Genomic DNA, 12,928 nt, shown 5'->3' on the forward strand with positions numbered 1-12,928 from the left:
TGAAACAGGTTTGGGTGCAACTAAGTGCTTCTGCCTATATGGCAAAAGATCGATGCGATGGTCAGGTATCTACAAACCTTTGTCTAGATTATATATATTTCGGCTTCCTTATAGGTGTCCATTTCAATCTTATGAAACACAAGGAGCAGTTTATGCAATCGACACACTGAAAAAGCACATGTAATTCCATCACTGGTCACTACGCGGTGCTAAAGCACAAAAAAAACACCCATCAGCTGGCGAACAGGCTCCTGCTGCTGGAGTGTACAGTGAGTGTCCTTCGCCTGCACACTGAATTACGTCTTGCATATAGTCGCTGTCTGTTTAGGTTGATAAATATGTCTACTACCACCGGCGGCGGCGAGTTCGGCAATCCTCTGCGAAAGTTCAAGCTCGTCTTTTTGGGCGAGCAGAGCGGTGAGTGGCCTCTGAGACCAAATCTATATTTAAAAAAATGTATTAATATTGGGGATGAGCTGCAGTGACAGCGCTGATTAGACAGGCCGAGTGAGAGGATGCTCCTCCAGCTGACAGCCGGGGCTCCATTAGCCAGTTAGCATACTGGAGGCCTTTCTCCTGAAAATACAAAAATATTTCCCCTTTGGAGATGACAGTTACACACACCGTGAGTGATTATAGATAATAATTACCCACCATGAACTATAATAATCTTCCGTTATAATGTATAATTAATTGCACTGAACTCTACATTCAGCTATTCTAATCATTGCTTGGGTTTGATTTGGATTAGCTTCCACCCTGCCCACATAATCTCGCCTCCTTTACGTTTTACTACGTTCTTTACGTAGATATTTAAACCACGTTATATCGTTTATACGTTGGTTTAAGAGATATCATTATTCTCTGTTACATTTCTTTCGATTACAGGTCTTATTCTTTGAGCTAACAGAAACGGCTAGTTAGCTAAACGCAGTCGCTAGCCTGCTTCGTGTCCAGACAACGCAGGTAGCTAACGCTAGTTAGCTAGGTTAGCTAACATATCAATGACCGGGAACACGATGTAGCTGGCCGAATTTCGGTCTAATTCGGATGTGAAATTGTCATATCCGTGCTGAAAATGTATTGTAAGAAGATTAACATCTAAATGTTAGTTGCTTATATGCTGGCGGTTTTAATTCAAGCTAGCTGGCTACAGGTGATCTAACATTTTCTATCACCGCTTAGGATTCGCTCATCAGGTTTAATCATCGATGTGTCCGATGGGTGATTCATTTCCCAATACACCCAATCTCCATTTTGCTTTCGTGATTTCGAAGCAGGATTTAAATCGGTTTCACGCAGCTAGCATGGCTCCTGGTTTTTTTCTGTATTGAAAGGATCTGAAGCTAAGAGCTGACACCACCCATGTTGCCAACTCAGCGACTGAAGTACACACAATGTTCCCCTGATCACTGCCTTCATGCTTTGGCGTTGACGGATTTACAAATTACATTTCATACAATTCGAAATACATTTTTTTTGTGCTTGTTTCTTGCAGTTGGGAAGACGTCTCTGATCACCAGGTTTATGTATGACAGCTTTGATAACACCTACCAGGTACTACAGAACACCACCTCAGTCAGCGTACATCCAGAAACAGCAGCATCATCAGATTTCTTATTCATCTGGATTTTATTCGAGGGTTATAAAAAAATATTGAAATAAACTGATACAAATGAGTAGTCATGCACCGATTATACGATGTTGCTGTGATCGATATACATTCCTGCATAATCTCATGTCGAGAGTTTGTTCCTTCTGACATTTTTTTCATGTGGTGAATGATTTCCTGACTATGACTAAGATAAAGGATAAATGCCCCCCTCACCTTTCTAAAAGATGTCAATCATAGCTGTGTGTATCACACTTAATTTCTTGGGTAGTTTGTAGTAACGGTGTTTGGATGAGGAGAGTACAATGCATTTTGTGTAAATCAGTGGTGCAGTATTACAGAGCACATGTAGATATAATCTTACCATGCTCATCCATAATTGTTTTTTTCCTTTAGGCAACAATTGGCATTGACTTTCTATCAAAAACCATGTACCTAGAAGATCGCACGGTAAGCCGATTTTATTGTTCGTAACTGTCAGCATGTAAACTGTGTATTTTGTATGAGACAGATGTTGATTTTGGGGACCTCTGCTGAAATCAACACTGATTTATTATTATAAATTGTTTTTGTTTTTCCAAAAGACTGCCCTTTGTAATGTTTGTGTTTTGTAAATAGCATGCTTTTTCATGTCCATCCGACTCTAAAATCTATTTATTGAATTCTGTACAACGCCACAGCATTTGTGTTTTCATTTGTTTTAGTGCACACCTTATTACAGCCGTTGTGTTATGCCATTTTGTTTTAGTCTTTCATTTTGGTTTGGTTGTGTCTTTGTCCACTCATGGCCCCTTTGCCCAATGGGGTTCTTGTGACTCGTGTCGCACGGATGCTGATAGATTCGGCTACAGTTGTGGGACACGGCAGGGCAGGAGCGCTTCCGTAGCCTCATCCCCAGCTACATTCGTGACTCAGCAGCCGCTGTGGTGGTCTATGATATAGCAAGTAGGTAGCTGGGGCTCCTGCTTCACCCCATCATGATGCCGTGCAGCACATGGTGGAGCAGATTTGGGGTCAATGGCACTCGCGTACCACGGAGTATGTTGGACCACTCGGAATGTCTGGATGAATTGGATATTTAATTCAAGCTGATTGTAAACTAATTGAATTCAGTGTTTAACAAAGTAGCCAATAGAAAAAAAAAATTTATCTAAGAGTTTAGGGTTGGGGGGGTTCGTTTAAGTGCATTTCACAGCCAAAAGCTAACACAACCAGACGTTTTCATGCATGACAGAGCAGAGTGTCCAGCATTACTTGAGCACAGAGTGTCGTTTCTAATCGCCTTGTCAGGAGCTCGAATGAAGAAATTCATCACTGAAATCATAACTGCTTGTTTGCATGAAATGATTCCTCCTAACATCTTGAAATCTTCAAGAGTCCAAGAACTGTGCGTCTGTCTCAATTATAAAGAATTTCACATTTTTTTTCCACCCTCTTTTTAATCAAGCTTTCTTCCAATCTGTTCTGTTCACTGAATCTCATTTATTTCGCTGCTACTATTTCTCTGTTGCATGCTGCTGACTGGGTCCTCAGGTTCGGCTGCAGCTGTGGGACACTGCAGGGCAGGAGCGCTTTCGTAGCCTCATCCCCAGCTACATCCGTGACTCCACTATCGCTGTAGTGGTTTATGACATCACCAGTGAGTCAGAGCCACTCGTTTGCTCAGCAGAGCCATGGATCACTAGTGTCAGAATTAGTGTGGTATTAATAATACATGATAGTGACACTGTAAAAGCACATGTAATCGACTAACTCGGCCACAGATTGAGTTTTCAGCTTGTCAGGATATCATGCTTCATCTAAACTGCTGTTCACTGATTGCCCAAACTTTACACTAATAGTCTACACTTTTCCGTTTCCTCGGAGTGCTTGCTTTCATCTCTTTATGCAGTGATTAATCAAAGCCAAAATAAATGACACATTTACCACAGCTGAGCTGAAATGATTGTTTCTCTCTTTTAGATCTCAACTCTTTCCAGCAAACTTCAAAATGGATAGATGATGTCAGAACAGAGAGAGGAAGTGATGTAATTATCATGCTGGTCGGAAACAAAACAGACTTGGCAGATAAAAGGTAAAGCATTGATCAAAAATGATCAAAAACCTCTTCAAACACACGTAATGTTTTCTAAAGAGATGTTTTCACACTTGAGAAAGTTCTCTCGCAGCCTCCAGCTACAAACAATTCTTTCCTTTTCAAGTTGCTACGTGTATTTAGTGTCTCATTTCATTTTATTTGCTCCTTTTGTTCTTTATGATTTGGATGCGGCTCCTTTTTATCACCAACTTTGAAGTCATGTTAATCTTTTTTTCTTTTTTTTATCGTTATTAACTTTTTAAAAAAATATTAAATTTTGATTTGATTTATTTTGATTCCTTTATTATTATTATTTTTTATCAATTTTTGTCTTTCCATTCTCCATTCTGATTTGAACCATTTCCTCACCCACTCCCTTTACACTGGACAATGGCAGACAAGTTTCAGTAGAAGCTGCAGAGAAAAAAGCACGGGAGCTCAATGTGATGTACATAGAGACCAGCGCCAAGGCTGGTTATAACGTCAAGCAGGTGGGTCTTACAGCACAGGTGTGTAGACAGGAGCTGATCATGTCTGTCACCTTCCCATTAAGATCTTAATTTCTGATGTGGATTTGATCACACTTCAGTAATGTTTTTTTTTTCTTTTCTGTATGAATGTTCTAATCATCGTTCTACTTTATTGACCCTTTTTGATGATGTTTCTTGGCCGCACTGCCGTGTCTCTTTATTCTCAGCTTTAAAAAAAAAAGAGCATATTATAGGAAAACTAATCTTTTCTTTTTTCCTCTTACTAATCTAAAGTTGAGTTTTTCTTTTCTCTTTTCTCCTCCTTGTTGTTGTTGGCATCTTCCCCTTTTCTGTTTGTTCCACCCTCCCTGCTCGGACCTGAGCAGACAGATCACCACGGAGGAGGGCGAGCAGAGGGCTAAGGAACTGAATGTCATGTTCATTGAAACCAGTGCAAAAACTGGCTACAATGTCAAACAGGTATAGACTTGACGGAATGAGAACAGCCCAGTCAAACCCCCACCCCACCCCTCCCCCTCCAGCCAACCCTTTTCTACTACTACCTTTCACTCGCTTTTGTTTTGCTGTCCTTTTCTGCCTCACCCATTGCTTTAAGACACTTTCTCCACAGTTCATATGCAAAAAGACTATGCTGAGGACTACAGCTGTGTCTGCTTTGCTCTGGCTTGTAGGCTTTGGTTTGTTTGCTTGCCTTGAGGGTTTTCTGCATGTTAGTGCATCATGCTGTCATTTGGATGACTTGATTTCCCTTATAAAACTCTACACATTCCTTATTAATCAGAACCTTTAGATCATGCAGCCATTATCATCATTAAAACCTATGAGATATGCCTTCATTCATATTTCACTGGTTATATATGTGTAATAATTAAGAAAATCTATCCATCTATCCATCTATCTATCAGAAAAGGGCCCTGGTGAAATTCACACGTATTAGTGAACATATTAACAGGATTTTGGAGTACAAATTTTACCAATCACTGATCATACATGTTTATAATAATTTATATTCTGATTATTTATAACAGTGAATGAAACATAAATAACAATCAAAACACTCTAAATTATATTATATTGTTTTATTTGGTTGAAAATGATTTCTTTAGCTTTAGTCCTGATGCCACCTCAACTAGTGCACCATTGATAGTGCTGCTCTTTTCATTAAGATACTGAGGATTTTTTTTTCTGACTCCCTGTGGAAAATAATTTGGTGTTTAATGTATACTGTATTGCAAGTTTCATTAATAACAGATAATCCCCCAGTGCGGTGATGTGTATATAAAATCTGTCGATCCTTTTCTTTTATAACTTTGTATTCTAAAATGGTGAATTTCGCACCCTGTACAGCTTTTTAGACGTGTTGCCGCGGCCTTGCCTGGGATGGATAGTGCACCAGAGAAAAGCAAGGAAGACAGTATCCTTCAAAAGGCATATTGTGTGTGTTCCGCATCTCCTTTGTATTATTCGGGTTCATATTGTACTAAAACCTTTCATTTTCGAGAATCTCATAAAAGGTATTAGCAAACATTTGAAACATCAGACTTTAGTTTCAGCATTTCTGATTTCAAGATATGTTTGCTCAAAACTACTGACTGTTAGTCTTAGTCAGTATGTTGTGTTCATATTTCATTTAGGTTTTTAGGAAAAAGCTGTGTGTATGAATCTGTATGATATGTGTCCATCCTTGACAGCGTTCTCTCAGTGATTGATATCAAACTGGAGAAATCTCCAGAACTGCCGGTGACTGAGAGCAGCTGCTCATGCTAGTAACCGCTCCAGACTCGCACCAGCTCGGCCTCCTCCCCACCAACAGCTTGTCTCACAGTGGCCCTGTGCCATTAGTCAGAGCCTTTTATTTCCCCTTTGACTCAGTGACTTTTCGGAGTAACCGTGTGGATGTGCTATTACTCTGTATTAAAACAGATTATCGAAAAATATATATGTTAAAGGAAAAACAGTAAAGAAATTTAAGCATAGGTTATACCCTCATTGGATTCATATCTATCCTGACTGCATGGCATTGTGTATGATTGCAGACTGACAAGGCTCAATTGCTCTTGCACTTTCTTTTGAGCATCAGTGCCATCACGCTCATCATTATCAATTTGTTTCAGAATACTTAACTTACTTATGTTGGACCAAGATCCTCATCTCTTAACGCCTTGCTATTTTATTTAAGTGAACAGAAAGGCAATGGCATACTAAATAGCATTGTCTATTGATGAACTGTAAACGTGTTATTGTGTTGTTGGTTTTTTTTTTTTTTTACAAATCATAGTTTTGACAATTTTTCATATGACAGCTGAAAGGCCAGTTCTGACTTGGATCTCGAGGGACCTCTTCTCGCTCTAGATGATTGTGAGGCTAAAAAGTCTCACAATATGTAAAATGACACAAAATAAAGCCCTAAACAAGTTGTAATTGAATGTTAATGAATTTGGTGTTGGAGATCAGTACAGTTAGAGACTTTTATTTCAGCTATAGGTTTTGGCCAAAGAAGACTTGCTATAAATAGGATAATTTTAGACATCTGTTCAGTTTCAATCATTTCCACCCTTTTATACACTTCATTGGTAAATTGCATGGAATTTCACTGCACCTAGTCGAGGGTGAAAAGCTGTGGATATACATTCAGAAGTCGTTCAAGATACGTGTTTTTTTGTTGTTTTTTTAAACGTTATTATAACTACCCATAACCTGTAATCATAAGAACCTCGTTAACTATAATTAATTAATTTTTTTTAATACCTGGATGGTTTCTTGGAAGCAAGGGAACGAATTACACATTAGTGGGTGTACCAGATTTCAGCAGCTGCATCTGGTGTCTGTTCTCACTGCGCTCGATATTTGCCTTGTGTTCAGTAAACCATAGCAGGACCAGCATGCTATCTAAAGGGTGCTTTACACTGTTAAAAAAAAAAAAAAAAAAAAAACAAGCACCAAATCACAACGTTGTGGTTTCGAGAGGCCTGCTGATTTGCATAAAGCTGCGGAGGTTTCTGTTGAGTATATGGAGCTTTTTCCCCTTATGCACAGCTTAATGCTTAGTGTTTCTAAACGTCTTGAAGAGTTGAACCATGTGTTGTTAATGCTCGTTTTAAGACTGGTGGTTTTTATACGTTAATTTATTTATCTCACTAAGAAAAGAACATGTGATGTGTGCTTGGCCTGAATGGCACTTATTAAACACTTGGGAAAGTCAGTTAATTTATGGCTTGCATTTCTGCTTTGGCTACTGTATCACAGAGACCTGGTTGTGTAATTCTTTTTCTCCTCATGCTCATTTTCTCTCGGTTGTATGCTCAGTGTGTAGTTTTGAGGATCTGGCCAGACCGGATCTATAGTTGTGTACATGCACTTCAATGTACATTCTTTGACGGCGCCACTACACAGCTTGTTTTCAAATCTTCGCATTTAACATTGTTTCGATATAGAAGTATTTAATTACAAGAAACATCTCTCTCCTGAACAGCTGTACACTTATTGTCACTGATTGAATACTCCGCTGTGTGCTATTCTGAAGTGTGTTTGTCTATTTGAAATATGCTGTCTTACTAGTGTTTAGCAAAAATGTATGTGGGAAAAATGCATTATCTGCTGTTAAAAAACAAACAAAAAAAAGTTAAAGAAACACTGAAGTGTATCACATGAAATAAAGATATTTCACCAAGCGTTAATTTTGTTTGAGAATATTTTCATAAATTTGCATGCAACTCGATTTTCAGGTGTGTGTGCTGCAGGGGTTCCCCAAACCACCGGGTCGAACAGAGAATAAAAGCCTTTTGATTGAGTCTGTGTGGTTAAATGTGATATTATAGATGCATGGTTGAGTCAGCTAAGCATCTATAAATTAAGCTCGTACTAATTCCACATTATGGCGAGTTATATTTTCATTATATGTCATTCAATGAATAATTAAACCACATGTATAACAGTAATACAATATGCACATTATTGCCCGATTGGGGAAACATTTTCTTGCGTGAACGTGGTCTCTGATGCAAGAACACTTGGGGAGCGGTGTGTGTTTAGAAACAGAATGAGGAACTGGGGAAATATTAGTGCATCAGGTGAACAAGTCTACTAAGTTCAGAATCAGTGGAATGAGCTGGATAATCCGTATGAAAGTCGTTTAAGTAAATTTAATGAAACTTGAAGTGTTGGGTAACGAGTCCTGATGAGTTGTAATTGAGCCATTACATAGCCTTATTAACACAGCTATCTTCTCCCTCAAACCGGTTTCGGTTACTGAATAGAGCCGATCACAGCTCCGTCAAGTCTCACATTATTGCCTTCATTTCCGGCCCGTAAACACGTGTGTTGGATGGACCCGAGTATCGCTACACCCACTGTCAGCCAACCACTAAAACTCAACAGACACGCCTGAAGCGGGGAGGAAGTGAGATGAGACCCGGTCTTAGGTATAAAAAGCGACGGAGCACATCACAAACCTCACAGTGAAGCTCTAGGCGGTGAGGAAGTGTTACACAGGCTTCAGTCAGGTGTTACCGGGTATGTAGGTGCGTGTGCTGCGGCTACAACTGGACACCTGGAAAAACTCCGGAAGTAGTGAGAAGAAGATTTTGTTGTCCCGCTGCTTAAATCACGGAGTGGAACTGGAGACCGAACTCAAGAGTCGCAGAGCGGGAGAGTCACACACGGGTCAAGTGGTTTTTTTTCTTCCCCTTGCCTTAATTGTGTCTAAAAGAGGACTCTTGGATATTTCAAGTCCCCTTTAGTCATGTCTCGAGGATCAGAAATTATCCCCGGTGAGGCTCTTTTCACTGACTTCAGGAGACAGTGTTTGGCGACGGAGAACTGGGTGAACAAGTACAGTAAGAACGAGATGGAGGTGTGGGTCGAGATGCCCACTTTAAACAGCTCGCCCCAAATAAACAAAAACAACTACTCCAAAGTGCACAAGGTCAAGGTGAGTAGTGGCTTTTGCGTAGATCCTTCAGGGTGAGAAGATTCCAGGTTAATCATATCTCCGATATCAGACTTATTCATGAAGTCTTGTCATATACAACAAACGTCGGAATACGTAATACCCCCTTAAATAATAGAATTCTGCCTCCTTAAATCTGCAACGTCACAGTCTACAAACTACACCTGTTGCCCTGAATGTGATTTTATATAATAGTGTATGAAAATAACTCCTTTGTAGAAGGTTTGCGTTTACTTTTACATGTTGTCGCCACTTATTTTAAGTTCAGGGAAGTCTGTATTTTTTTTCTTAATTAATTTTCTAGGTAACGTAGTTTTTGTATAGTTTTTGTTTGTTACTTTGGCCACTATGAAGCTGACCCCAGTGTACTTTCAAGCCTATATTCCAATACATACCTCCTATTTTATATCTCAGTGTTCGTGCCTTATTTCTCTATCGCTCACTATAACATGTACTCAATATATCCATCTTACATCCACCACCCTGTGCCTTTAATCACACTGTGTGGCCCAACCCTAGACTGGATCAACCCTGGACTGGATCGTGGCATAACTCATACTTGTGTTCAGATATGTGTGTGTGTGTTGTATAAATGGACATAATATATTCAATATTATTTGTTTTCCACAGTGTAAAATTGCCATAAATGATGTGTCTGCGGCTACAATGTATGATGTGCTTCATGACAACGTCTATCGAAAAACATGGGATCCTGCAATGCTTGAGAGCTTTGAAATAGCCCGCCTCGCTCCCAATGCTGATGTGGGCTACTATTCATGTGAGTCCTATCATATAGAACATACGATTTCTTTTTTTATATGCTGAGATCACTCAGGTCCTTAAAATCACTTTATCCCGCTCATGATCACACACCTTCAACTGTTACTTCTTTTAATGACTTTTTAGGCTTGCAAATGATGTAATGAGAGACCTGGGCTTGGCCATTGCACAGCAGCTTATATAAGCCAGAAGTCTCAAATAATACATTACCTCTAAAAGAGTTTTTGACTATTTCTAAATGTGCATTACCACTGAATATAATCACCAAGTTTGTTAATGCAATAAGATATTCATTTCTGTGCTTTATGGGAGTCAAAACATTCACAAGTGGAGGATTTTAAAGCTGTAAATTAAATATTGAAATATGTGTGTATTCAGATTAAGGGCATGCATTGTAAAATATAGCGCAATCGAGCATGTATACAGTATTTTAGTGTCTCTATACATTTTACATATACTTAAGAATGTTCATACGTGTACATATACATTTTTTTTAAAATTGCATTCTATTCACAGGGCTCTGTCCTAAACCACTGAAAAACCGTGATGTCATCACCATTCGCTCTTGGCACAGTTCTGAAGATGAATACATAATTGTCAACTACTCAGTCAAGCATCCGGTATGTTGGCTATTGTATAGAGAAGTATCCATTCTCTCTGTGTATCCTACAAGATCTCATGTTTGCATTATACTGGTGCATTTCTTTGAAATAAACACTTGAGCTGGACAGTATTTGTAATCTGTATAATTAACTAGTTTTTTCCAGATGTGTGGATCATGTTGTTTCTTCTTTATTACAGAAATACCCTCCACGTAAAGACTTAGTGAGAGCCGTCTCCATTCTGACTGGTTACCTGGTGATACCAACAGGAGCTAACAGCTGCACCTTCATTTACCTCTCACAAGCAGATCCTAAAGGTAAGATGTGTTCATTAGTTCTGTCCAAACGGCTCATCGCGGTCTCCAGAACATAGTTCAGTTCAGTTTATTTCTATGGCGCTTTTCACAATGGACATTGCCTCAAAGCAATTTGCATAGTGTAAGAATTATGGAACAAAAATCTAAATATAAGTAAATTATGTGTATTTAGAATTGCCATTATAATGTGCACTGTGTAGTGGTGTAAAGATCATTCAGAATTAATATATTTTTTTAAACGAGGCAGAATTTGATCAAAAACCGAGCGAAAGTTGTCTTTGACAAACCGTTCACGACGAACACAAGATTATGCAGTGTGTTGCTGTGTACAATAATCTTAGCACCTCCACAAACCGAATGACTGAATATTTTGCTGCTGCTACTGCATTATGCGACATTTATATTTAGTTTAAATATCTGAAACCATGGTATTTATTTTTTACATTGATCATATATGAAGTGTTTGTACTCTTTCACCCACTAGTCTTGTCCACGTGTCTAACCGATTATCTCTTCCAATAGGTTCTCTTCCTAAATGGGCAGTAAACAAGGCAACTCAGGTCCTAGCACCCAGAGTAAGTACATACATTTGTTTCAGCCCGGTTTGAAGATTCTAAAGGTTGTGATGTGATGTTTCATTCCGCAGTCAGGCACAGCTGCTATCAGGTCTTGCCTTGTCAAAAAGAATGGTGTAGAAAAAAGATTGCCATTGTGTGTTTAGATCATAATTAGTCTGATCTTTGATTCGAGTCAAGAGTTTAACTCAATTGCATGTCAGCATGACTAGTGACGGGTCTGAGCGCAAGCATGCCATAATCTGTAGCGATTTACGTGGGAGTTACTTGAACATGTGCAGAAATTCCATAGAAACCAGAAATTCCACCTGATGTATCCATAGAGACCCATATCAAGTTCCTGCACAGTGTGTTTAAAACTTGCGTAGAATCAAGCTGAACCGGCTGTTCTGGTTTTTTTAAGATGATTGCACTGCCACTGCCACCAAAACTATTCAAAGTGTGCATTTTGTTCTTGACTAATCGCACCGAAAATGTTTTTGATTGCACCGTAACCTCTTATCATGCTTTATATTCAATAAGAATTAAAATACAGTTCAAGGTCAACGAAATTGTTATTCAACCTGAACTTAAATGATACTAAAGAAACAAATTCAGTTCAGTCTGCATGCGTCGAGGCAAGGCCTGAAAAGTAGGATTCCAAAGTCATAGCTCTTACTCAACCTTGTAAGTAAACAGAAAGAACTACTGTCCATTGTTGTATGTGCTGATACTCGATTCTCAGTCCCTCCCTTCCTCCGTCATTCCGCAGATTATGAAAAGTGTGTATAAGGCGGGACAAAACTACCCTGCCTGGAAGGCCCAGAACTCTCCAGAATATAAGCCATGGCTCTACCCTATTCAGAGTGAACTTCCAATGATGGACCCAAGTGAGCTGAGGATCCAGCGTGCAGACTCTCTGGAGAATGTGGACGAGACCTTGACGTGTGATGCGGTGGACAGCGAGGATAGCAGTTGAAGGACAGTAAAAGTTGATGAAGGACTTTTTAAACCTCCATTTTCTTTTATGTAGTTGATGCTGTACATAAATACGTGTTCCCAAGTTTTTTATTTTTTATTTTTTAAGATCAGAAGTGTTTTATAGGCACTGTGGTCTAAATCTGTGGCACAGCATTAAGCAGTGCGTACCACATTTTTACATAATGCAAAAGAATTGCAGGATCATGTGAAGGCGGTCCATGGTTTATAAACCTGGACTAATCTGATGATAAAAAGCTGTAAATTGTCTTTGTTTATTGGTGGGAGACAGAAAAGCCAAGCTAATATATTTTTGGCAACGTTCATCGTTTAATTTAACATTATTACAAATGAAGGCAAGTGAATGAACTTTTTCTGTAAATAATTTGGTGTAATTAAATTAAGTGTTATGAAGTTTTTATTTATTTCTCTTTAGTAGTTTACTACATTTCTCATGTAGTAAAAACCACTGCAGAGTAGTGAGAAGGTTACGAGGACTGATGAAGGGAGTTAGAGAGGCCTCCTCATTTGTTTGTACATTTGTTTGTACAGCTTGTCTGGAGAGTGCG

The 12,928-nt window shown here is 39.0% G+C and overlaps 2 protein-coding genes across 6 annotated transcripts; both read left to right on the plus strand.

The window, feature by feature from the left end:
* The first annotated feature begins 236 nt into the window (after nt 1–236).
* On the plus strand, nt 237–7,857 carry rab41 (RAB41, member RAS oncogene family). 5 transcript variants are annotated; one of them, XR_006925786.1, is made up of 9 exons: nt 237–417; nt 1,499–1,557; nt 2,009–2,062; nt 3,146–3,251; nt 3,575–3,686; nt 4,087–4,180; nt 4,546–4,639; nt 5,528–5,594; nt 5,883–5,956. XR_006925786.1 is itself a non-coding variant. In XM_046848919.1 (8 exons), exons 1-8 carry the CDS (start codon nt 339–341, stop codon nt 5,945–5,947), a joined length of 636 nt encoding a protein of 211 aa, XP_046704875.1. In that variant the 5' UTR covers nt 239–338; the 3' UTR covers nt 5,948–7,857. The 5 variants fall into 5 exon arrangements, 4 of the variants coding, with proteins under 4 accessions (XP_046704875.1, XP_046704874.1, XP_046704872.1 ...); XM_046848919.1 differs by lacking the exons at nt 3,146–3,251; nt 4,087–4,180 and adding an exon at nt 2,452–2,557 and having other exon boundaries at nt 239–417; nt 5,883–7,857; XM_046848918.1 differs by lacking the exons at nt 3,146–3,251; nt 4,546–4,639 and adding an exon at nt 2,452–2,557 and having other exon boundaries at nt 240–417; nt 5,883–7,857.
* Nucleotides 7,858–8,310: 453 nt separating this feature from the next.
* Nucleotides 8,311–12,773, plus strand: stard14 (START domain containing 14). Its single transcript, XM_046848915.1, has 6 exons — nt 8,311–9,110; nt 9,759–9,906; nt 10,425–10,528; nt 10,710–10,827; nt 11,350–11,402; nt 12,154–12,773. Exons 1-6 carry the CDS (start codon nt 8,922–8,924, stop codon nt 12,358–12,360), a joined length of 819 nt encoding a protein of 272 aa, XP_046704871.1. The 5' UTR covers nt 8,311–8,921; the 3' UTR covers nt 12,361–12,773.
* The last annotated feature ends 155 nt before the right edge of the window (nt 12,774–12,928 follow it).

Source organism: Silurus meridionalis, chromosome 5, assembly GCF_014805685.1.
Source record: "Silurus meridionalis isolate SWU-2019-XX chromosome 5, ASM1480568v1, whole genome shotgun sequence".
Taxonomy (NCBI): Eukaryota; Metazoa; Chordata; class Actinopteri; order Siluriformes; family Siluridae; genus Silurus; species Silurus meridionalis.